The 26,303-nt window shown below is 42.0% G+C and overlaps 1 protein-coding gene across 1 annotated transcript in view; it reads right to left on the bottom strand.

Moving 5' to 3' along the window:
- The window catches only part of TMTC1 (transmembrane O-mannosyltransferase targeting cadherins 1), a gene marked incomplete at both ends in the record, with an annotated part of 146,172 nt that overhangs the window by 48,865 nt on the left and 71,004 nt on the right, over window positions 1–26,303 (bottom strand). The window contains 2 exons of the mRNA XM_080350116.1: window positions 11,272–11,393; window positions 25,095–25,284. Of these exons, the coding sequence (XP_080206242.1) occupies window positions 11,272–11,393; window positions 25,095–25,284 (312 nt within the window). The remainder of the gene's footprint in view (window positions 1–11,271; window positions 11,394–25,094; window positions 25,285–26,303) is intronic.

Here is a 26,303-nt window from a genome sequence, read left to right on the forward strand (position 1 = left end):
GTGGGGAGGACACACCCACGTTATCTCTTCAGGGACCTTTGGTGCAGAGGTCAGGTAGACCTGCATCTCTTTGCTAATTTTTTTTATGACATGGTCATTTCAAGCCAAACCCTTGCTCGAGGGCAGATGTTACATTCCTGGCTGCAGGTCTTTTGCAGGCCAAGGACTCCCAAAGCACAGAAGGCACTCTCATGTCCTTTGCTGCCAGGAAAGCGCATGCGTTTGTGATTTCATGCCACAAATTGTTTGGAAATAATAATAATAATAATAATAATAATAATAATAATAATAATAATAATAATAATAATAATAATAATAATAATAATAAAAAAAAACAACTCCTTGCAATGTCCCCAAAGATACTTTTCTTAGTAATTTTTGCTTTCTCTTTACATTTCGACATTAAGGCCAAATAAAGACATTGAAATCAGGGCAAAGCCAGACCCTTCCTCCAGATCCCATGGTCTGTTCTAATTAAAACAGTGTTCACAGCCATGTATTAAGCATCAAAAAAACATTATTATATCACTATTGTTTCCTGGTCTCAAAAACGCATAATCTCTCATATCTTACAACACACTCGTTTCACATGAGACTCAACAGTCCCAGTACAGAAATCAGCCTTAGTGCCATGAAGTTCGGAACCAGCAGAGCACCAAGCTTGCCATGATGGAGCTGCTGCAGCAGCAACATGCCCTGACACACACTGGACCTGGAGAGCCGCCCCGCAGTGCTTCACCCATGAGATGCAAGTTCATCGCATTTCCCTTGATCCCAACCTCGCCAACCTTTAGATAAACTGTTGGAAGCTGTGCTGAGTTTTAGCAAGTCAGTAGCAGCACAAGCAGCAGTACCATAGTGAGAAGAGCCCATACAGGTGAGACTGTACTTATCTAATTAAAGTAACTCACCAGGTGACTCTAAGACAATTCCTATGTGGTTAACTCTGCCCTGATCCTGTCATCACCTACAAACACACAGAACATTTCAAATACATTAACTTTTCTTCTCAAAGTGCTAGGGGTTCCATATCAAATGTTAGTGCTGGCTCACTAGTAAATCAGATTTTATTCACATCCATTTAGAGGAAAAAAAAAAAGAAAATGTCTCAAAAGCACCTTTCATCAAAGACCCATTTGCCACTTGAAAAAATTACTCTAAGTACTACATTCCAGACATCTCCATAGCTATCTGCATATGTATGGTGGCTGCAGGATTGTGGGTTTGGGGGTTGTTTAGTATTTTAACTCTAGCATTTCCTTGGGAGGGGAAAGGAGAGGACCTTTTCTCCTGAAGGGCTTTTCTCTTGGCATTGTCATCCCATCATGCAAGTACTTTTCTGCAATACTTCATAGCCAAAACGAAACAATTGGAAACAAGCAAAATCCCCAGCCCACTGTTATTTTTATAAGTCCATTTTCCACTGGATTACTGTAAAACTGCTAAGCTTTTTTTTTCCTTCTGTAGGATAAGCAACAGCCTGCTACAGCAACCATTCCCCACTGTGAAAAGTCCACGCCAGCTTGGTCCCCAGGGTCAGATGCAAAGCAAGACCTGAGTAACAGTCCAACAGGTTAACATGGTAATAGTTTTTCCGTGGGCTCACTATGAGAACACTTATTATAGAAGAACCTGCAGCTTCAGAAATTCAGTGAAGCTGCAGGACAGCTCAGCACACGGACCAACAGGCCAGCGGTTTCATGACTCTTTGTGTTTCAGACTCATGTGGTACTGAAGTGGTACATTAGGCAGGTCCCAAATTACAGCGAGGGCAGGGCTGCACCTGGCAGGCAGGCCCACAGCACCAGTGCCATGTGTTTCTGGCAGATCGCAGGCAGGGAGCTGTGCAGTGACAGATTTTCACCTATAATTTCTGTGATTTGTTAATATTGTTCCACCTGCAAGGAAGCAAAGTGGGAGGAGGCACAAGCAGATGGGAATGAGGTGGCACAGGGACCCTGTTTCCCACAATATGCTACAGATACTGCCTGATTGAAACAAGAGCCAAAACAGCAGATACTTAACATTTGCAAATACTTCTCCCGTGATTAGATCACAAATTCCACCTTTGCTTTGGCCATTATGGCCCCTTTCCCAAGGCAAGGCTGTTCTAACAACGCTTACACACAGCTCTTCTTTCCCTCTGTGGATCAGGTTTATCACTTTTCAGTAAAAATCAGGAACAGCTTCACTGCATTTTGTTCTTGGCAACGGCATCTAATCAAAGACACATGTGGCTGGTGCTGCAGCCCAAGATTATCAGAATGTTGTGCTACAGCTGTCTGCATCAGAAACCATCTTGCCTCCTCCAGAAGCTGCATAGAGACCTAGTGCTTCAAAAAGCTCCTGAAAAACTAGGCATGTTATAGTCACGCATCTTACTGTGTTTTCTGAGGTGTGACTTTGCAGAGTGCAGGTTTCCAGTCTGTGAAGGAGCATGTGGGCAGAGCAGGCTGAGCGCTGAAATTGGAGGCACCACGCAAGAGGGAACCAGCCCAGATACCAGCGCTGCAGCCCCAGCCTTTTCTAACCCAACCAGGCAGGGCTGTAAGCTGAGGGGTTTAAAAAAGTGGAAGAAGCTATGCAGAAAAGATGCCTTCCTCACACTTTGTAATGGTTATTTTGGGGATGTCAAATCTTGTAAAGTAGCTGGTGTTTTGGTTTGGTTTTTGTGTTGTTTTGTTTTTTTTTTTTTTTTAACCAGATTTAATCTCAGCTACACAGGTAAACTTGAAGTAAACTCACTGATTTCATCAAAGCATTTACTCGATTTCAGAGCTCAGCATAGATAAGAATCCAGATGCATACATATATACTAGTTAAGAAAAGAGCTGCCTACAAGCAGCCTGTCAAAGTACAGAAGAAATACTGCCCTGTTCAGGGGCTGCTAATGCAACAAAAGGGATTATCTCAAAACTATACTGAGACTAGAAAATGCACTTGGCTTTGACATCTCACCCCGGAGGCTCTTTCTGGGCTGCAAACCTCCTTCTTGATTTCCAGTGCTTATTTAAGATGACTCCCTTTCCCTCCATAAAAACTAACCCTCACTTGCAAGCTCCTCTGAAGCAAGTTTAACGCTCACATGCACAACTTCAATTAAGTGCCTGCCCTGCTGCTGCTGCTCCTTGAAGAGTGGGGAGCATAGCGTTGAGAAAGACCACGTCTGAGGCCAGGTCCTAATGCTGAACAGAAACATTCAATTCTCTCAGTTTTAAAGTTCCCCACAAGTTTCCCAGCCCCAGTCTCACACATATGTTACCTGGCACGACACACTTTTCGTGCTCCGGGTCCAAGGCGCTCCAGCTCCGCAGCCTGAGCTGGGGAAACACCCTGGGAGGAAAAGCCCAAATCAGCTGAAACGCAGCTTGCAGGCAGGGCTGTCACTGCAGGGGAAAAAGGCAGTTCGGCCCTGTTAAACTCATCAGCTCTGCTCACACTTCTCTAATGGGGAGTAATTGATTGCAAAAAGCCAGCTTGGCACGCCATGTGGTCTGCTCCTGCCTCACTACGCAGCTGTCAGATGCGGAAGGGAGCGCTGGCAAAAATAAGCATGGCCAGGGTAGATCTTTCTGTCCCAAAAAGCACTCTCAGGCACGGAGCTCCAGCAACAAGCAGTGCTGGCAGCGTAGCAAAGATGCTGTTTTATGAAAAATGTCAAGTTTTCCAAGGCTGGAGCTGTTTTGGGCCAGGATAAAATTTGAACTTTTAAAAAATGTTTTTGTCGGTAAAAACTGTGTATTTATATGTGCATGCTAGCGTGCACTCAGGTCACTCAGAAAAGCCCAAAACTCACAAGTTAAGGCACTAACTGCAATCTGGATCACTCATATTCAAACCGCTGCATTCGGTCAGGCTTAGAGCTGGGGATGCAGCAAGTGCACTTGTAGGGCTCCGAGCTTGGGGTCTCCAAAATTCTCCAGCCATCAGTGCCCAAGTATTGATCTAGAATAACCACGCTCTGCTGGTCCAAGTGTATGCCAAGAATTTTTGAGAAGTTAACTTTGTGCTGCCAAGCTTACTGCTGGATCAAGATTTTCTCTTGCACCTGGTACAAGGCTGATCTAAATTCAGTGAGTTATGGGCTAGCTAATGTGACATAAGTGCAAGCATGGGCCTGGATCAGCTCTGGATCAAATTGCCACCACTGAGTGATCCAGCAGTGTGTAGATCTAGTGCTAACAATCCTGGAAAACTGCTGATGTGTGGCAGATGGACCATGACTTTCCAACTCTCAGATAAGCATCTCTGTCAATGAGGCAGTTCTGGGTCAGATCCATCCAGCTGTCTATTTCTGTTGTCCGTGTCCTTTTGACCACAAAGGGATGGAGATGGAGATGGGATGGAGAAATCTTTTGTTTCTAGCCATTTTAACTAAAATTTCACTGTAGTCAGTGCACCTTGACAAAAAGTTTGGGCTAACTAAAATGTCATATTTCCAGTGGGAAAATCTTGTATCAAAACTTTCTCAAACAGTCAGGGATACAAGGGAAAAAACTGTAGGAACAGTCACGTCTTTAGACGAAATGTCGAAAGGCAAGGAGGATGCAGGATGTGCCTCCATCACACACAGACAGCCAGTATTTCTGCGTCTTCACTGGTACTGACTTTTGGGGAAAAAAATTTTGTTTAAATTGCCTGTCTCCCAGTAATGATGACATGGAATCAACCTTCTTTTTTTTCCCCTTGGTTACTAGAGGTTTTTAAATTATGTCAGAACCATCACCAATATATAATATTTAGCACACAAACTAGATCTCACTCGAAAAAAAAAAACACCAAGCCTTACAGCTCAGAAATATCAGTGTGATGACCAAGTAACAGGCAACATACTTAACTTACTACTGATTCTGCTGAATAAAATGCCAAATTTCACCAGGATTAAGAGGCCTTTTCCTGGAATAATGTCTGCAAGTCATAATACAAAGACATAGAGAACCATAAACTCTGGCACAATACATCTAATTTGGAAAAGTATCTTATGACTTAGTGTTAGACTTTGTTCTTGGCTCTAAATTAAAAGATACGGAGGCCTATGTTAAAGACACTTGGATCAGCTAAGTCACCAAAATGATTTACCTCCACTAGCAACGTGGTCATCCAGTCAGAACACAATGTAATTAGAGAAGATGCAGGAACTCTTATTTCCCTTATTAGAGAGAAAATATGGACCAGAAATTAATGATTTCACTAACCTTTGAATGGCTATTTAACATTTGGACTCATTCCCCTTCCCTTCCTTCCAATAACTCACGTGATAAACAAACCAGCTTCATTAGAGTACTTGAGTCCAAGATTTGCCTTCTAACAGATTCCTATCTGAAATATTTCCAGGTAACAGAGAAACTTTTCAGGCTTTTGATTACTATATGCACTACAAAAAGAAAACATTTTATAAATGAAAAATCTGATATAATTCCACAGGGTTTCCGCAGAAATTTCCCTAAATCTTATATATGTTACTGAGGAAGGGTCTGTGTGCTATAGTTTTAATTAAAATACTATAGTAACTTCTGGAATTCTATAGTAGGGATATAATTTCCCATTCATTTCCATTGCAAGTCCCCAAAAACTTCATGTAAGAAAATATTTTCTATTAAATTTCATAAGGCATCCTCTTAGCGGCACCATATTCCTTTGTAAATAAGAATTCCTCTTTCAATCAACACGACCAAGTAGATTATTTCCACAAGATTACATTAACTTAATTTATTACTATTTTCTAAAAGCAATATAATTACATACCTGCATTATTTTCAGGAGCAGAAAAAATGCATTTAAAGGCTTTCCTTTAACCTAATATATCACAATGAAACCAAAAATCTTTCCAGTATAGCCATGAACACTCATACGCAACACAAATGTACCTTTTTCCTGGATCAATTGTACATAGCCAAAGAGCAACATGTTTCTCAAAAGCATGTTTTAAATTTAGTTAGAATAACACAGGACTGCAGTCTAGACCAAATGCGCCACAAGCTAATATTTTTCAGCTTTGCAGAATCATTTTGGCTTTTATTTCTACTTCTTTACTGCCTTTTGCCAAAATATCCGGCACAAGCATCTCATAATTTCTTGCCTGCACTAAGGGAGGATGGCTGCTTTGATTTCTCCTTAAAGTGTTTAATAGGGGTGGGCAAGCCTTCAAAAGCTGGGAGCTTAGGTTTGAATGTGCATCTGGAAGGTAGATGCTTGCAGCATTTAGCCTTTCTATAAGCAGTTAATTCTCATTAATTAATCAGAACTCTCTCCGTCCCCTTCCAAAGGGCAGAGCGGAGTCATTATTCCTGGGATGGGGAAGCAGAACTGGAGTCCCTCGCCTCAGTTAAGATCCCAACCTCCCCTCCTCCTTGCAGAGCTCTGCTCGAATTGACACCCTGGGGCAGGGACACGCAACCCCTCAAGGTAAAAAAGGACCAGGATGGGGCTGGGGTCTGACCCACTTCTATCATGTAATGTTCTCCCAGTCCCCTCCCAGTGCCCTCACGTCTGCAGCTGAACTACAGGAAATTTAATACAGTTCACTCCTTCTAAACTTTGGCGGCTCAGTGGCTCTTGCAAAAAAAAGCAGCATTAAAAATCATGTTTTTTTAAGTAAATGGAGCAGGTGCAACTTGGATTCCATATCCGAATCCCAAATGAAATGTGGATTTAACTTGAAAGCAGGCAAAAAAGCTTAATTATGTTGCTGAATTGAGATCAGGGAGCAGATAAACGAGCCCTGCAGAACCAATGGGACTTTCACTGCTGACTTTGCTGGGGTTGGGGTTTGACTCCAATTGAAAAGAGGAGCTGCTTCTGTAAATCAGATGATGCCTAGCTGGATGTGATCTCATACTGAAGGAGAGCTGAACAAGTGAACAGGAATTCAGCTCCTGGGGAACTTGTAGCTTCAAATAACCTTAAAGAAAGGAGTGGCAAAGGACACTGAAAAGACAACACCACTCCATTACACAACTGGTCTTTAAAAAAATGAAGATAATGTGTAGAGCATAAAATGCTCCTAGAAAAAGAGACGCACCAGTAAGTCCCATCCTCAAGTGGCTGCCTTATAAGTAAAGGTGAATTCTGCTCAGGTCCATAAAAATTACAGATTATTCCACTACCTACCGGGTTCTTTTTCTTCTTCAATTACAGAAGTTAGGATTGTACAGAATACACTAACTGGAAAAAAAGCATTAGCACAAAGAATCAAAAACATGCTCTATGCAAAAGTAATACTTCCATGTGGTCCCTGCTTTGCTATGGCAGGGGGAAAGCTTTAACATGATGTGTTAAGTTCCTGAAAAATACAAGCACACTCTTTTCTGGATGCTAGCTTTCTTGCAGATTTTGAGATAGACACTGAAGCAAATGCCATCCTGTATATAGCAGTGATCCCATATTCTAGTATTGACAGTTAGGGTTGCAACACCAACTCTTGATATAGTGAGGATCTGGTGAAAAAAATGACAGCAACCCATAATTGCGTGTGTTGGGAGCGTGCACTGTGCAACCCAGTCCTTGCAATATCCACCATGAAAAAGTTGCTATAAAAATGGTGCAGGTACTACTGGACAGCCTATTGCTTTCAGTAAATTGGAAATAAGCCCTGTAGCAATGCTTTGGTTGGTTTGTTGGTTCATACGAGGCTGTAAAAACAGCTCAAGTTGTCCAGCTATGATACAGCAGCCCAGCCAGGTGCCGCTGCTCTCTGGGTAGCAGTGAAAGATGAGGAAAACTTAGAAATTGCTCTGGTAGGAAAGGTCCAATCCCATGAGGTGAGAGCAACTCCAGCTCTCCTGGTACAGCAGTAGGGCAGGCAGCTCCTGGATGCCCCAAGGGTTTGCGTTGCCTCTCCAGTTTCTGCATGGGGAAGGGCAACACAGAGGAAGAGCTGCTGCTCCTGCTTAAGTACTGACAAATTGCTCATAGCTCAGAATAACTGGATGCACATAGTTCTTCTAGATTTCCAAGCAATGAGGCTGTCTGTGGTGTTCTGAGCAGCTTTAGCAGCTATGCAGTAACCATAACTACATCTACATTTTGAAGAGGGAAAAACCCATGGTGGTTTAAGTCTTTCACTGATCCAGCTATTGATTGTGATAACTCTCTGCAAAACTGTGGCCTACAGAGTTGCATCCTGTCTACCACTCCCAAGATACCTATTTCACCAGCCCTAGCCCTCCTGAAAACAAGTTCTCCCTTCTTAAGATATGAAAACAACAACATTAAAATTAAATTTTGAGAGACAGTAAATTGTTTTCCTGTGAAATTTTTCAGGCTAAAGTAATACCATCATTAAAAATTCCTGATTTCAATATGTGCTTGTAACTCTCAAATGAAAACTAAATAAAAATACATATTTTCTCAAAATATTTCTAGCTTGCTACAGCCAATTAAAGAAAACATTCAACCACGGTGACTTAGCTTATATCACTCTCCCCCAAGGCATGGCTGCAGACAGAAGAGGAATTGTTCCAAATACCCATCAATCGCCAGAAAGCAAGGCCCAAACATATAATGAGATATCAGGCAAAAAGGCTTATTCCTTTCTATTTACAACATCTTTTACATAAATCCTTTGGCCCTTACTTAACTATTATTGGAAAAAAAATGCTTGACATTTTGCCCAGGTAACTACTCAGCAACACTGAATTAGGACTTCAGTCTGTGACACACATACACAACTACCACATCCATAAATATTGATAGAAGGCTATTGCTTGAAACGGAGATAGAAAAGCACCTGGCAGCATAAGCCTAGAAAGACAAGTCTCTAATTTTTCCCCATGTCATTCAAGGCTTTTGTCTAAATAAAGGAGAATGACAACCTCTGACTTGCTAAATGAATTGTAGAGAAGGAACAGCAAAGCATAGGAAAAGCCCTATTCAAGATATAATGTAAGAAAAGTGCTAAAGACTGTTCTACATAAAGAACATCAGCCCTTCCTAGAGCTGTCACTATTAAACTGCCCCACTCCCAAGGAACAGCAAAGAAACAAGGTGATTTTTGTCTTGTCATAGTCATGAATGTTTGCAGAAGTCTCCATCACCTCTCACGTCATTTTGCACCCAGAGGATGTAAGAGAGCTCATATCCTTGTAACTCGGAGCCAAGAGTTCAGCTCTCTCTGGATCCTTTGGCTGGGAACTGCCCATCTCTACCACAAACTGCCTTCCCTTCTCATGCTAGTTGCCTGCCAGCCTGGGGGAAGGGCAAAACCCAAATACTGCAAAGCAGGACACTAGTGATCTGAGCAAAGTCTGAGATCCAGGGACTCTGACACAGACTTACTCTAGAGAAATCATTTAATCCTCTTGCCTCCGTTTTCCTGCCTGAAAAAAAAAAAAGCAGCAACTATCAATTACCTGCTTTGTAGGTCATATATTTGCAAAGCCCTCAGGAAGAAGAAAAGCACTATACAAGCTATATGTACACGTGTTAACGCTGATTAATTTTGCCTGCGCAAACGTACCCTTTTTTCTTCTTCATTGCCCCTCCTCTCATTTTATCAGCAGTCTCATCTGGAGGAGGACAAGGAACTGCTGATGGCTGAAGCATTTTCCGCAGTTGTTCTTTTGAGATTCGGAAACGCAACCACTCAATAAAACCTTGTGTTCAGCTGACTGTTTCCTTAATAGCTTTGCGCTTTCATGTGTTTCCTCATTCTCTGTTACATGAATTTAAAGCAATCTGATTTCCAAGTTAATTTGAAATGATGCAAGATCTGTTAGTTGAGGGTATCATTTGCAAAATAACTCCGAGGGATAACCTTCACTCACTGTACTTCCACTAATACTATCAGCAAACAAAAGCAGGGCTAGTCATCTGAATAAAGTCAGTAGGATTTGACCCAAAAAAGTGAATAAGTATATAACGGAGCACAGAGATATAGCCTACTGCCTAGGAAGCTTGTAATAAATACAGCAGCTCCTACACAGCCTGTTTCACACCAATGAGCAGCTGTTTTGTGTTAGTGCTTATACAAATAACCATCAGAATATGCATATGACTTTACAAAAGACCACTTATAAGTGTTTTTCTCAGAATTTTTAGAGGAACACATTTTTTCTGAGGAATCCAATTTAAACACTTTGTGGGATAAAACTATTGTTTCAGTTACCACAAAGTAATCCCAAGTGAAATTGAGGACCAGGGTTTTGTCGAGAGCTCCACAATCCCATCAGAGATAACAGATGCTGACCCCCTGCACCTGACGGTATAATTGGGCTTTCTGGCTTGCAGTCTCCAAGAATTACCATTTATGTTCATGGGTGGAAAAAAAATGCACTGGCACAGGTTGCCCAGAGAGGCTGCAGAGTCTTCCTCCTTGGAGATGTTCAAAAGCCATCTGCACATGGTCCCAGGCAACCGGCTCTAGGTGGCCCTGCTTGAGCAGAGAGTTGAGACTAGACAGCCTCCAGAGGTCCCTTTCCAACCTCAACCATTCTGTGGTTCTGTGAAATGGGCAATGATCTGGTGCATCTTGGATGAAAGTTCTTTGCCACTGCACTCTCTGGTCTGGATACTGTGGAGATGTCAGAAGTAACACCTCAAAGTTGTCCTTGAGTAAAATGGAATCAGAAGCACCCAGATTGCTGAAGTGACAACTGTTAGAGGCTGGAAGTGGAGCAAAATCCCAAGGCAGAGGCTGAAGGATGGAGAAGTGGCTGGATTTTCCTCATCCTCTTCAACAACTGCAAATCCTCCACTCTTAGATGGGTATGCAGTCAATGGCTTACAGGCAGGAAGTCAGGCATATATTCCACAATTGAAGCCTGCAGGCTTTTAACACAGCAGTACTGTCACCTTTGTTTTTACTGACCACCTAATGTAGCAGGAAAGCTGAGTAATACCACAACAAAAATATCACAGGTTAACTTTTCAGATATTTCTCATTAGGTAAAGACACTGGACAACTAAAGCTGATAATGCCATCGTAATACCAAGAGAAAGAGTCTTGGAGAACAATCCTCAAGAAACAACACCTCATCTCTGTATTGAGCTGTTTCAAGCATATCAAAAATTCTCTGTTAAAAAAAAAATTAAATAAATTAAAATAAATTAAATAAATTAAAATAAATAATTAAATAAAATTTTGGGTAGCTTTGCTCCTGCCAAGAAATTTGCTCTCAAACAACTACAAAATCTCTCATGCTATCATGCCAAAACTGAAAGGCAGAGAATAGCAATATGTTTGAAGTATTGTATAAGGGAAGAAGCAATTACGTTTGCTTTTAGAAATGGGATGGTGGTCCCATTAGAAAGGAATTCAATTGCAATAGTTACCTCGGCATGTAAAGGACTCGCTCTGCCACCACAAATCCCACCCTGAAGAAGAGGTTGCTGGCTGGGATGAATGGGAAAACCAGGAACAACAAGCCAACCAAAACTTCTTTGTGTTCCAGTTTCTGCAATAATACAAAATTAAACAAGTATCAACTAAAAAAGTGCAACTTCATTCACCACTAACTTTCCCCTTTCCTTTTGAGATTCTTATTCATAAAATAAGCAACTTAGATTAACAGTTGATATGTTCTGCATTTAAAAGAAATTATTCCAAGACACTGTTCTTCCATATTTACATACTGTGCTTTGGATATGCCCAGAAAGCACATAAACACTGACCACAGTGTATATTATTACCCTTGATGCGTTTTCCAAGGTTGGCTCTATTGTAGCTCCCTTGAGATGGCATAGGTAGTACTTAAGATATACCCCATATTGGTAATACGTAAGTATAGAATAGTGTGAATGTATATATTAGCATGTCTACCACAGTGTGGCTGTATGTAAATACACAAATGCATATCACATACACACAGATCGCTGTGCTCAATCCTAAATGCTTATAGCTGAGAAAAAAAACCTGTGCAGTCATGTTTTGTGTAAAGAAAACTAGTCACAAATGGCACATTAATGCAGTCACTTTATCCCTTTCGAGGCAATATCTAAACTTGAAATGATACTTTAACATAGGAGGTCTCCATACTCAGAGTTGAAAATTTGAGACGTGCTATATGTTAAAATTCACATCTTTCACTTGAGATCAGTTATTGCCCTTCACTTGAGCTCGCTTAAATGCTGGCTCACTCTTTGAGGAGAATTCAAATAGTCACACGCAGAAAACAGCTGCTGCATGGCCAGCACAAGCATCTCAGGACACTGTGATCAAGAGCAGCCACTGCTCGTGTCACAGAGGTACCCAAGCTTCCTTGGGCAAGCAGAGTTTCAGATTTCACCCTAGGATGGTGAATCAGCTCATGCTTTCTGCTGGTGATCTCAACGAATAAAATCAGGCTAAGAGAAGCATAGCATTAGGTCTGTTAAATCACCCAGGCAGACATCTGTGCATTCCTGCCCTGCAACGATGCTGCCTCCTCAGAGCCCTTCTGCAGCCATTGGGAGAAGCTTCGTCACACTTAGCAACAGATGCAACCAAAATCACTTGATGGTTGCAGCACTTCCTAATTGTTGTGGGTGACTTCTCTACTTTGGAGAGGAAATTGGCTTCCCTTTACTCGAGGGATCTAAATTTAGAAATGCTGAACAAGATTTTTGAGTAGAGGAGCTCAATCGACAACGCTGTGCTGAGCAGAACAACCTGTCTTGCTTTTTTTTTTTGCCCAGCTAGAGACTGTGACACCGGTTACCACTGGCCAAGGCAGTGACTGAAATTCAGAAGTCCCATTATTAAAACCATCATCTTGGGCCCCTCATCATAAGAAAGACATTGAGGTACTAGAGAGAGTGCAGAGAAAGGCAACGAAGCTGGTGAGGGGTCTGGAGCACAAGTCTGATGAGGAGCAGTTGAGGGAACTGGGGCTGTTTAGCCTGGAGAAAAGGAGGCTGAGGGGAGACCCTATCGCTGTCTGCAACTACCTGAAAGGAGGTTGTAGTATGGAGGGGGTTGGTCTCTTCTCCCAAGCAGCAAGTGATAGGACAAGAGGAAATGGCCTCAGGTTGCACCAGGGAAGGTTTAGATTGGATATTAGGAAAAAATTCTTCACAGAAAGTGTTGTCAGGCATTGGAACAGGCTGCCCAGGGAATTGGTTGAGTCACCGTCCCTGGAGGTGTTTAAAGGGTGTTTAGATGAGGTTCTTAGGAACATGGTTTAGTGCCAGGGTTAGGTTATAGTTAGACTCTATGACCCTGAGGGTCTCTTCCAATCAAAACAATTCTGTGATTCCATGATCTTACTATGTGGGAAAGACAATGAGCATTTTCTATGGGTACAAATGCCAGAGTACATGTTACAAGGCTCTGATGTTGCTTCAGAGGAGCTGAACCACAGGATCACAAAATAGTGCACTGGCTTCCCCTGGCTCAAAGAGGAAACAGGAGGCAGAGAACAGAGCAGAATTCAGTTCCACCATCACCTGTTCTATTATCCACTTTTTCAGTGTCTTGTAATTGCAGTTATCAGTGCCTTCTTGCAGTCACAACAGCACCAAAAATACATTATTCCCATCAATCCATGAAGCTGATGAGCAGAAGTGCCCGGTAATGGTAATTTTGGCTTGTAATTACAATAGAAAATTTAATAGAAAGAAGAAAAAAGAGGATAAAAATTATTTCTCAAGTCTACATGCAAAATATCAGTCCCACACCAACTTCCCTCCCACCCAGCTTGGGACATATTGATATCCATTTCTCTCCTGCCATTTGACACTCTCGTCCCTTCTCACCTTGTCTTGCCTAATTATGGTGCCCATTTGCTGCCAGTACTCTACCCCAGGGGTTTCACAATGAAGACCCAAAGGCACAAGAAATCATCTTGGGCTAAAAGGAGTGCACTGCTAATGTATAAAATGTTCTCTGTCCCCAGGATATGCTCTTGGTTTCAAATGAACCAGCTATCAAATATTTCTCCAGTTGCTGTTCGTTAAATCAATAATTGGGAAAGCACCCTCTAGTTTACATGGCTATGAAGGACACGGTGTTATTCGAGGCTGCAGCATTGCAGATAAGCAAAGAAAACTGAATGCTGGAGAAAGACAAATAAAGCCTGTACATCAAATAAGAAAGAGGAAAATGTGGCAACAAGCTCAGCTGAAGGAAAAAATGGCGTTGTGTGCCCTTTCTACATCCACAAGTCACAGCTCTTAGACCAAGGCGGTGGAAGGCCACCAGCTTAGTTCCTCAGAAACGCGAGCCCAGCAGCATGAACCAGCCTCATGGAGTAGCAGAGCCCTCTGTGGCGCTACTTACTTCTGAAACAAGAAACATCTGGCAGCACCCTCTTTAAAGCATTTGGTTCAGACAGAAGCTTTTGTGGAGAGTCAGTCCTTGAAGGCCCAGGCTTCAGCTGGTTTTGCTCTACGCGTGGTTCTGCCTGCGAACCTGCAGGTCAAACTGCCGAGCTTGTACTACAGTCACTCCAGAGCTCAGTTTGTGTTTCTCCTCTCTACTCAACCAGTGACTGTCCCAAAACTTGTACAGGCACTTCATGTATTGGGATTGGACTAGATGATCTTTTGAGGTCCCTTCCAATCCAGAACATACTGTGATACTGTGTGACATTTTGGCCCTGCAGCTGGGGAGAGCCTGTGGGCAAGAGGAGCAGGGGGGGCTGCTGGTCATCTGAAACTCGTCAATGGCCATTAACCAGACGTTCTGGATTAAGCCTCTGGCACAAGAAATAAAAAAATCACTGGCTGCCTGTAGTTCGGAATTTATACTGGAGGAAAAAGTTACCCTATCCATAGCCAGATCTTATTTTGCACATCCCTAAACAAGTCCCTACTGACTGCTCAGATACTGGGGGGATCTCATCAATATTTATAAATATCTCAAGGATGAGCGTCAAGAGGATGGGACCAGATTCCTTTCAGTGGTGCCCAACGATAGGATGACTGGCAATGGGCACAGACTGAAGCACAGGAGGTTCCATCTGAATATGAGGAGAAACTTCTTTACTTTGAGGGTACCAGAGCACTGGAACAGGCTGCCCTGAGAGGTTGTGGAGTCTCCTTCTCTGGAGACATTCAAAACCTGCCTGGACACATTCCTGTGTGATCTACACTAGGTGAACCTGCTTTAGCAGGCAGGTTGGACTGGATGATATCCAGAGGTCCCTTCCAACACCAGTCATTCTGTGATTCTGTGAAAACTGGCCTTTGCCCTGACCCAAGAGCTGCACATTCTTCTATCCCAGCCTCACGAGGGCTCAAGGCACAGCAGAGCTACCTGTCCCTGCCCGCCAGCAAGGGCTAACCTCTGCTCACCTAGGCAGCTCAGAGAGAACAGAAAAAAGGACAGAAACACAACCACAATGTGTTGAAAGGACTGTGTATACCACAGGTGATAACCTAAAAGCACGAGTCTCATAAGACATTATATTCTCCTTTATCTTTTTCCCTATCAAAATTTACTTAGCAGATTCACCTTTTATTCCTCCTTCCCCTGGAGGGGCTGATAGATTTATAGAAGAGTAGACAAGCAAGACAGAATGGTGCAAGAACGCCAGGGAATGGTACTGTAGGGCTGCAGGAACAGAGGACAGCACAATCTTCATCCAACACAAACAATAGGAGATGCCCTCCACACGTTTTTTTAAATAAATAAAGAGATAGATAAGTTAATACATAAAATCTACCTAACTGCAGCTTGTTACATTTTTCAGGGAAAAGAAAATCAGGACCATTTATTTGGTTTAACTATTCTAGTAATGTGATTCCACCCAAGAGATTGCTGAGCTAAAAGTGGCAGAACCAGCATCTTCCAGGTGCCAGGAGCAGTAGTAAAAGCTTTTAAAGAGTAGTAGGCAATTTTTACTTCCTTTTTCCTTAAAATAAAAAGGCTAGGACTAGAAATTATAGATCACTTCATTCCTTTTACAGGGAGACATCTCCTTTCCTCTTAAAGATAGTGCTTTCTTTTGGAAATATAAAACATCTTTCTGTCACAGAGGTTTCTGGGGAAAAAAGAAAAAAGCACCTTTGAATTAACCTTAGAATGATTCTTTTCATTAAAGACAAGCCAACTTCAAATCAAAGTAACATTCCTTATAGCAAATCGTTTGGTGAGAGTTTTCAAATTCACATCCACCTTTAATGACCATAAGGCCTTCATTATATTGTAACAAAAAACAATAACAAACCACTAATAAAGACGAGGTTTTTTTAACCCACTACTTTTCATAAATTTATCAAAGAACCAAAAAACACCATTTATTCTCCCAAAAGCAAGGCAAAAAATTGTCACACTATCTCAAACAAAATAGCAAAAAATCACTCCAAGGCCAAAATCCATCAACACAGCAATAAATCTCAAAAATTGCTTCCTTGGCAATATGGGGGAAAAGGAAGAAAGTCTGGAGTTTACAACTGAAAGAGATCTTCTCGTATTACATATAAGACATATTCTTGCTGACTACTATTAAATCACAAGCCTTCAACAAGCCAGAGCCCACGAAGTACCAGCACAGCAGGGACGCAGACTACTTTGACGTATCTGTCATAAGCTATGGCCTTGCATAAGCCCTGTGTTTCCCATTGAGAAAGCATCACCTGAGGTGCCAGATCCATTAAGCCTCACACTGTGATGACAGGACTTATGTTCACATCCCCCGGCACCTCCAAGGGCTGAGGTGTTGGGAAGTGGAGCTGTGAGGACAACCTTCCTCCTGGTTGGACAAAGTTGCACCTCGGAGAAGAAAGCAGCTGGTCAAGGAAGTCCAAGCAAATTCCCTTCTGTCCGACCTTGGAATGTTTCCAAAGTGGTTTATACACGCTTGCCTGTTTGATGGGAAAGTAGCCATCAAGCGGGTTTAATTTCTTCCTCTAAGAGTTTATTTTGAGAATGAGGCCAAGTGTCACCACTCCACCATTTAGAACCAACAGCTCCATGAGGTAAAGTCTTCTTTCCTACCAAAAGCATAAATCACCCTCTGCCAGAGAGGTCTGAATGGTCCACTGCAGCCAGTGAGATGTTGTACTTGGATCATCTGACTGCAAGCGCAGAAAAGCTGGTATTCAGGGAAGCTGCTAGTGCATGGCTGTACAAAAGCAATGATTGCTCTTAGACATTTTCAAATGCTTGCAGGCCTAGGAGGTAAGTGCATTATCTATGAAAAGAGACACAGAGATTGAAAGAAGCTACATGACTGTCTGTAGACCACAGAGCGAGGATTACACTTCCTCAGTTTATTCCTAACATCCATTTGTGCAAACTGCATGCAAACTTAATTCATGTGTTCCTGTTGCATCAGTCACTCATGAAGCCACAAGCAGCTCAGCACCATGACCCCTCAGTGCCCTGCACCAAACCACCAGCAGCATTTCATCTGGCAAGAGTTCAGATCTGCAAACATCTGCTCTTGAGCTTTCCACACACACAGTATAGAAGATAAAAAGGGACAGTGTAGAAGCATGTCAAATGCACTCTGCATTTATGCATAACGTGATAAAAAGAAAACTTAAGCTAATCAGAAATCAACCCTAGGGATTCATTTCTTCACAGGAAAATAATCTGTTGACATGAAGCTGCAGATGCAAGCACACGGTGCTCCCAAGTCCCACCTCACTGGTGCAGGCACAGCCAGGTCATGGCAGACAGAGCTGTACCATGCTGCAGGTACCACCAGCACGGTCTCCTTTAGGCCACCAGCAGAAATCGGGATAGGACACCTACACCTGTATCTTCTGTGGCCAACAGGAGGGCACCGTGGAGCTGTGGCTGTTTCCCTCTGCTGCCTGTGCCACCACTTCCGAGCAAACGGTGCCAAAATTCAGGTGTTAACAGATGGTCTGAAAAACTCAAACATTTGGTAAGGAAAACATAACTGCCCAGCTTCAAATCTGGCTCAGACACTCAGCTTAATCAGCTTGCTCCTACAAAAAGAGCCACAAATTCTCTAATCACTACAATTTATCAGGAGTTTTATTCTTTCATCTCATTAAAACAAAACAAAACAACACACAAAAAAATCAGCATCTTCAGTAGCACCAGCTGCTTGAATCCCAGGCTTAGCAACTCACTGTCTTCCTAAAATAACTCCATTTTCCTTGGTGATCATCTTGTTCTGATAAAAACACCCACCGTTACTACTGAATAGAATTAAGCTAATTTTACACTTCACAGCTAGTCCCAAGCCATCGAGATTTCCAATGTTATTTTGACCATCACTGATGACTCTTTATTAATTACCAGACATATTGATCCTATTTTGAGCATTTGGCAACAACAAAACCTACCTTCCAGTTCACCACCAACAGCACCTCTTCAGGAACTGGTGTACAGGCAAACATACACCAGCCAGAAACTGAATCAAAACCCCTGAAAGTATCACTGGCTTCCTAACCCAGGATTATGCAAAGAGAAATCCTTGGCACATTCCTCAGACCACCCTAATGAGATCATTCACTTTCTGTTTCCAGAAGGAAGCAAGTCCTGGCCTGTATCACTAGGTAAAACAGACTATTTTTCAGAAATGCTGTAAATGCCTAAAAACGTCATTTACATCAACGGGAACTGTGGATGCTCAACACCTCTGGAAATCAGACCTTCAGTTATGGAATAAAAGCAGAAATAGCCCTTTCCCAATCCCATAACCTACAGCAGGGCACAGAAGTATATTCTACTGATATTTCACTTTTTACTTTAGTATCTCAAAGTAAAACTTAGGTATCTATTACTTTCTTTTTCTCTGTAGACTTCAGCTACCCTTCCATTCAGCTGCACGTTTACGGCGTTTCTTACCCAGGTTTCTAAAATTCCCTGGAGATATAAACTAGTTTTCCCAATCCCTAATCTCTGCAACCTCTCATTTCGCTTGGCAATCTGACCTGAGCAGGATGCAGGAGCACATACACCTTTGAAAGAGAAGTGGAACATTCCAAAAGGAAACAGGAAAGTAAAAAAATTGCTCCAGGAATTAGAATTTGACCTTGTCGTTGTTTTTTGCTCTTCCCTTTCATTCTGTGACTGCAGGCTGATTTACTACATGGAGGAGGGGGGAGAGAAAAAACAATAAAGGAAAAATTTAAATACATGCACACTGCTTGCAGTACATACAAATGTGATCATCGTGAGTTTTCTCCTAAAATGTAACGTGGAACAAGAGTATCATAACAGAAATCACCCAATGGCTTGGCACCCTAATGTTTAACTAAGACCAAGCAGCCACAATGAGCATCATTATCTCCCCCAGCTGTAAATTTCTTGGTCCTCACTCCACCTACCCTCTCCTACTCACCCCTACTATTATGCCACTCCAAAACCTTTCAGCTCTGAGTGGGTCTTGAAATATTAACACAAATCAGAAGAAGAAAATGGCAGAAACAAAACTAATATCTCTCAAAATACAGTAATTCTGTGTTAATACGCTGAAAATGGCAGAACTATGTGCCCCTAGGAAAATAACCTACCTAGCATGACAAACTCCTGCCGGAGTTAAGAACCCGTTTGGTGAGATGCTGAATATCTTCACGGTGGGACAAATCAGAACTACTTCAGCTATGGTTGTATTTACTCAGAGTACTACACCCCAAACGTGTTATTTCAAAAATCTACCCAGGAAAAAAACAATATCTGATGCAAAAAGATATTTTAATAATTTCACTCTTTCGGTTTTTTAACCCAGAACGGCAATTGCACACAGTGAGGAAGGTTCCATCTTGCACCTGAGCCTGTGGGCTGGCACAGCAAGCGCCCTGGGAAGGTTTTCGTGTTGTTTCCACCCCCCTGGGGACCCGCAGCTGATGCGCTTGCAGCACTCGGCAGAGCAGAAATGCGGCCGGCGAGACACACAGGGCGCCCGCAAGCAGCTCCCCCCATCCCTCCCTCCCTCCAGCTTTCACTAAACAGAGTCTTTCTGGCTTATTACTCTCTCCCCGCAGCAAACATTAGCAACAGAAGCAGCACAGAAAGCCCTCGCTGCTAAGGATTAAGAACATCAGTCCTGACCTTCTCTCTAAGTGGAAGGAATTCAAGTGGGCCCTCAGGAAAATGAAAGCAGGATTTCTTTTAAATGGACCTTTTATGAAAATGACTGTGGTTTCCAGCTTGTCAGATAGACTCCGTCGATAAATAGCCTTATTCACCTTGCCGTGCCTTTGAAGCAGGTATTGTTCGGAAAGCGTTGTGGCATACGAATTTTGCTAGGCACACTTTCTTACTGTGCTAGTACTACTGTAGAATATTATAAAAGGCAGTTGTTCCCCAGAAAGGTCCATGAGCTGTGATTTATTAATGAAATGCCAAACCTGGGAAATGAGGCAAAGGTCTCAGGAGTGCAGGGTAAAGTAAATAAATAGCATGACAGAATACACATAATGAGGGCTAGCAAAACCAACAGAAACATGCACACAAAGAGAAGACACAAATATATTCCTCTCCTCAACAGGATTAAACATTGTCAGCTAAGAAATACAGTCTGTGAGTGACTGAGGAATAGGCTTGGATGATATCCATACCTATAAACCACTGGCTAAATGGCAATCTGATGCCAATTACAGCATGAATTAAAGTCAATAATTTGGTATAAAATGCCTTGTCTTGGCTAAGAAGCATTATGCAGAGAAATGTAAAGAGGCAGCATTACCTTAAAATTAGACCTGAAGTAAAAACCAACCCACTGCAGCATAAGAACAGCATAGTAATATATATTTCAGTTGCATGTCATGAATACAACCTGAAAACCATCACAGCTTCCTGTACCATACATAGCCATGTCACACACAGCAGCAAAGCACGTTCTTTAAAAAGACATAATTTAGAGGATTTTTTTTTTTAAATTGATATGAAACATAAGTAGCACTCCCTCCTCAGACATGAGGAATCTGTTGCACCATTATTATGTGTTCCTGCTGAACAAATAGAAGGTGCTGTGAACCACCAGAAGGTACCTCCATAGTGCTGGTCATCAGCATAAATGCAAGACGAGGGCCAAGCAGTATAAGGCGCAATAAACTCCCCCAGACTGGTCAGGTACAAAAGCTACTGTTTCAAATCACTTTTTCTGATCACCTTGCTCTAAATCACCCCATCACAGACACATGAATTTTCTCACTATCAGCCCTCCATATATCAGGTGCCATATGGAAAGTGGAATCTGATCCATCATGTGCTCTGTAAACACGTTCACAGCTACCACTACAGGACAAGCCGCATTTTAATCACACTGCTAATTAAGCAGCGACCTAAAAATGCCATGCGGACTGGCTCTTCAAACACCTGAAGGGTTTTGCTTTGATGCTCACTGAATTACTACGACGTGTCAAAGAAATAACCGTCACCCTGATGATATGCCCAGAATTGCTGTCCTCTCTCTAGCTCACCAGGTGCTCACTGTTTCTTCCAGCACAGAAAAGCAGCACTACAGGCCCTTGGGTACATTGGTGGCCATTTGAAGCATCAGACAGATTATTTCGCTGGCCCTGTACCTGGTGTGCTTGGCAACCAAAAAGAAACTGCTGCATCCATTTGACTGATACCCTTGTAATCTACCTAGACTCAAAGCAGACCAGCTCCATTCCTTGCAGTTGAAGTGGTCTTTGAAAATGAACAATAACAAATATCATCCTTTTTTCCCCAACTACTACTATTCATCTGGGATGCGGGTGTTTGCAATAGCATCCCCGGCCTTTGGCACATCACCAGTACGCTACTCAAAGCCCAGCCAGCCTGGGCGAAGAAGTTCACTGCAAAGAGCTGAGCAGAACCTGAGGATTTCAAGATCCACCAGTGATTCACTGGGCATCTGCACAGTGAAAAATCAAGTCTCAAAAGGTTTCAAAGAGCTGCTTAATGACGTCCTGCAGTTTTGCCACAACAGTCACTATGAAAAAATCTTGGCCAGAGATGACAGTGAGGTCCTTTGCTCCCAGTGGGAGATGCGCCAAGGAGCCGGCCTTTTCTTTACTCCCATCAGGCCTCCTAAAGAAAGGCACTGATTTTCACAGGTGATAGGGATGGCTGCAGCAAGAGACAAACGTGGCTGTCCGCCTAAACACCATGCAGAGCAGCAGGTCCTTCTTGGTGACCTGCTTAAGGGGAGATCTCTGGCCGATAAGCAAGAGGGATTAGAACGAACTATGAAACAACCCAGTGAATGGAAGTTATAGACAAGGAATTAACAAGGCAATTTTTCAAATGACTTCCTCATTATGTAAGAAGGACAACAGTGAAAGTGCACAAGAAGGATGAGGAGGGAGGTTTTCTCTCCAAACAATAACAAACTGGAGAGTTGCCCATTCTGCTTCTGCAGTTTTCAGCATAAAACCCCTCATCTAGTAAAAGATGTGTTTCAAGGAAAGCAGTTACGGGTAGAAAACTTGCACTGTTTCTTCTCGTTCTGAGATGTAACAATGCTCACACAATGAAACAGAACAAGAAAGCTTCGTGCCTTAGATGTCTTTTATCAGCATTACACATACATGCCAACAGGGTTATTACCCTAATCACAAATGTCAACAACAAATTAGCCCTGTTTAAAATTCAATGGCAACAAAGGCAGAAATCCAATACATGCATTTGCTAATTACAGTCCATGTAATATATTCTGAGAGTCTCCTGTGAGGTTGTTTTGTGGATGCACACGCACTGCCTCTTGCCACTGAAAATCAGTTCAGTGTTCACCGCACAGATGTCTTCAGTTCTGCCAAAATCATTTCTAGCTTTTGAATTCTCTGTGCAGGGAGAAAGTGTTAGTGCCGATGAGAATTAATACGAGGTTTTGTCCTCTCTTACCCCTGCACACCTACACACTGCAATGAAAGGCACATAAACTATTTGTCTGTTCACTCGAAAACCATCCCTTAAAAAACTGCAAGCTATTGCTTCCAGGTTAGACTTTGCAGTGAAATAGGTGAGCAAATGGCTGCTAAGACAGTTTTACTGGACATCTTATACTCTATGAAATACGAAAAATTAACTGATGCATCTGATGCTGCCCGCAAGCTGCAAAATCATGAGAAGTGGCCTGTCTGGGGCTTGACTGAAGGTGTAGGATGGTCCGTCTTGGCGGGAGCAATGTTGTATCAAAGGCCACTGCTGTTGAATTTGCAAAGAAGCTTTCTGATAGCCTAACATAAGGAATTGTGCCTGCAGTTCATGTGTCCTAACCTTTTGTCTCCTGACTGTAAAAGACATTCCTGAGAGTGTCTGAAGCCAAACAGGATCATTTACTTCCAGGAAATAGGTCTCTTCCTACTGTTTGCTTTCCTCAATGACTCACACTACTCAGCACAGTGTAATCATCCTCTTACCATTTAACGGCAGTATCACAAACAGGTTGTTATGAGAGTTGCTAAAAATGAAATAGAAAATAGCTTCAAGAAATTTAAGATTTCCTGAAAAGCAGAACATTTCAGCCACCTCTAATAGTACCTGGGGCCAGGGGAAGCATGTCAAGTTGACCCTAAATGGAACCAGTATCAGTTCCACGCTGACAGTGGGTCTGCTGGTGAGCTGAGACTGATTAGAGCACCATGGTTCTGGTTTTACTTTGGTTAGACACAAAAACAGAGCACTTAGGATCCAATTTATTCTGTGTTTGGGCTTTTCAAGGATAAACACAAGGGAATCTACAAGATGAATTTCAAAGCATCCTTTAAGTAAATGCCTGGAGAGCAAAATTCATGTTGCTTAACGCAACATTAACAGTGGTTAAGAGCAAAGCAGTGAACTTATTCTCACGAAGAATTACAAGTTGCAGTCTCAAATCAAACAGCGGTATTCATAAATTCAGACTGAATAATTTTGACTTAAAGAAAAAAAAAAAGAAGGAATAAAAATGCGGTAAAATCTAGACATTTAATGCACAAAGTGTTCTGAAATGTTTTGTTTTGCAGTTTGGTAGACGTTACCCGAAGGAATCCTTCTCGATCATCGTTTTACCCAAAATAAAATAACACAAAATGTCTTCGGATAATTCTGGAAGATTTTTTTTTCCAACAAACCAACAACTTTAATCTTATGCATAGTATGAATTCCAACAACAGAAGAAGAAATAAAAAAAATCCAGAACTTCAAAGAACATGGGATAAGATTTTTCAGAAGTGTTCAGTACTAGGATAATGGGAATGTTATCATTCCCTGGGAACAGGATTATGTCTAATACAAACACTTCTAAATATCTCTAGCAGTGAGTAATGAAAACAGGAGGAACACAAGATGATGTACAACCTGCAGGCAGAACTAGCAGATACCTAATCGGGTGTTTTCCCATATTTCCCATACAGCATTTGTCAATGTATAATCTAAATTAATGACTCTGCAGTCTCAAACTGTTTGACTCATTGTCCATCTCCTTACCAGGGGTACAGAGAAGACTGACAGGACAAACTGAAGCGTGTACACGACCTGCACATTTTCATGTAACATAGGTATTAAAAAGCCATTACTCCCCTACTATGCTTTTGATTGAGATGTATGTTTAGGAAGATAATTTTCTGCACTATTTCAAAAATGATTACCAACACATTTCCTAACACTTCCACAACATAACTGCAGATAGAAGAGCCTGTAACTCCCTGTGATCCACAGACACACCTTCTATGTAAGCGCATATCTGATCTCTGACAAGTCTAGTACAACCTCACTTTCATTTCTGCAATTTGATTAATGGTGGATCTGAAATGCTGAATTGTAAAGCTCAGCTTACCGCTATATTATTTAGACTAAAAAACAATTTCCAGATAATTTCTATTTCCTGCCTTCCATTGCTTTGGTGATGGGAAATATTCTGTATACAACAGTTAGGTTTTAGAAGTAAAGATACGAATACAATAATAGATTTAATTTTCAAATAGCTCTGCAGATGACAGGTCCCAGTCCTGTTTGAAGCAAATGACAAAGAGCCTAATGACTATGGGGAAGGCAGAGACACTTAACAACTTCAGTGGGGTTTGGATCGTTAACAGTAATTGAATGCAGGACTCCAGGCAAACTTTTGCCCTCAAATAAGACCAATTAGAGACGGAGACATTCACCTAGATGGACGTTTTCATCCGTTAAGTTTGCCTGAGTTAGTTATGTAGCACTATGTTTTTTTACCTCTATCCAATGCACTTGAGAGGAAAACTTGCGTTTACTGCCCATTTCATCTAAAGATTAGGAAACAAAAGATCCTAAACAAAACGTTGTATTGCATGTCTTTTGGTGTTACCTTGAATGCAGCTATACAGTGCAGGCTGAGTAATGTCATCACCAGCACCAACAACACTGTGGCTAAGTTCCTTGCATCCCAGACGGACTCGACCAAAGGGATGCTGCCGACCTGCCAGTCGTAGCACAGGGTGATCGGTGCCAGCAGCAGCCACGCATTGAAGGCCAGAAGGTAGGAATAAGTCAGAAACCTGCAAAAGAAAACTGGCGACATAATACACAGAATGGCTGCCAACACATGAAACATTTTCCTTTGGCAATTACCACGTACTGTATGGGAGAAGGAAAACAACAAAACCACAAAAAACCACAACAACAACAAAAACCCATACCTCTCTGTCAATAAAAAGATGCTAACATAGGTACGAGGCACTTCAGTAGGTCACTTACAGAAATAATATAAGATCACTAATATTTATGTGGTTTCTATGCACCAGTCTTTGGAAAACTAACAGATCGTCATCTCCCATTTGAATGTTAGATTTTCGAAGTGACTTTCTATCAGCTTCAACAATAAATGAATAATAACTAAGCAGGTACCTACATATATCAAACTGTTACACAGTTCACTGCATCACTCCTGCCATAGAAAATATCCATCTAGCTGGATTTAACTTACAATTTAGGATTTCTCTTATGTGCACAATATTGAGCAATTTAAGTCAGACCTCTCTGTCTTTTCTCCTTGCATCCCAGCACAGAAAGAAAATATAGAAGAAAGGAAGCACAGGGTGATTCTTGGCTGATCCCATCACAGCTTATTAGGGTTGGGGACAGCTTGCATGAGATGCACCACAGATGTGATGGAGAAGTAAGAAGCCTTTCAAATTGTTGTAATCTTCACTAATTGGTATTCTCTATAGAGAGGAAATTAATGGGGAATGGAAATGGGAAACATGCTGCCCTCTGGGAAGTATGCAGGGCTTTCAGAAGACAAGAACAGCATGTGTGCAACTGGGCTAAAGAAAACAAGAAAAAGATAAAATCAAAGCAAGATCCCCTCTCCACCCAAAGCTTTTTTCTGCTCCTCACCTACTTGTCCAAAAGTGCATCCCCCTCAAACCACATTTAGAAAAGTTCAAATACTTCTGTATGCAAGAGGCTGGAGATTATTCCAGCAATGATGAAGGCAACCAAGCAAAACTGTGACAGCCTTAGAACAGACAAACCCCTCCTTGGTTTGCAAATGGAAAGATCCACATTGTACTCA

This window comes from Nesoenas mayeri, assembly GCF_963082525.1.
Source record: "Nesoenas mayeri genome assembly, chromosome: 1".
In the NCBI taxonomy this organism is placed as follows: Eukaryota; Metazoa; Chordata; class Aves; order Columbiformes; family Columbidae; genus Nesoenas; species Nesoenas mayeri.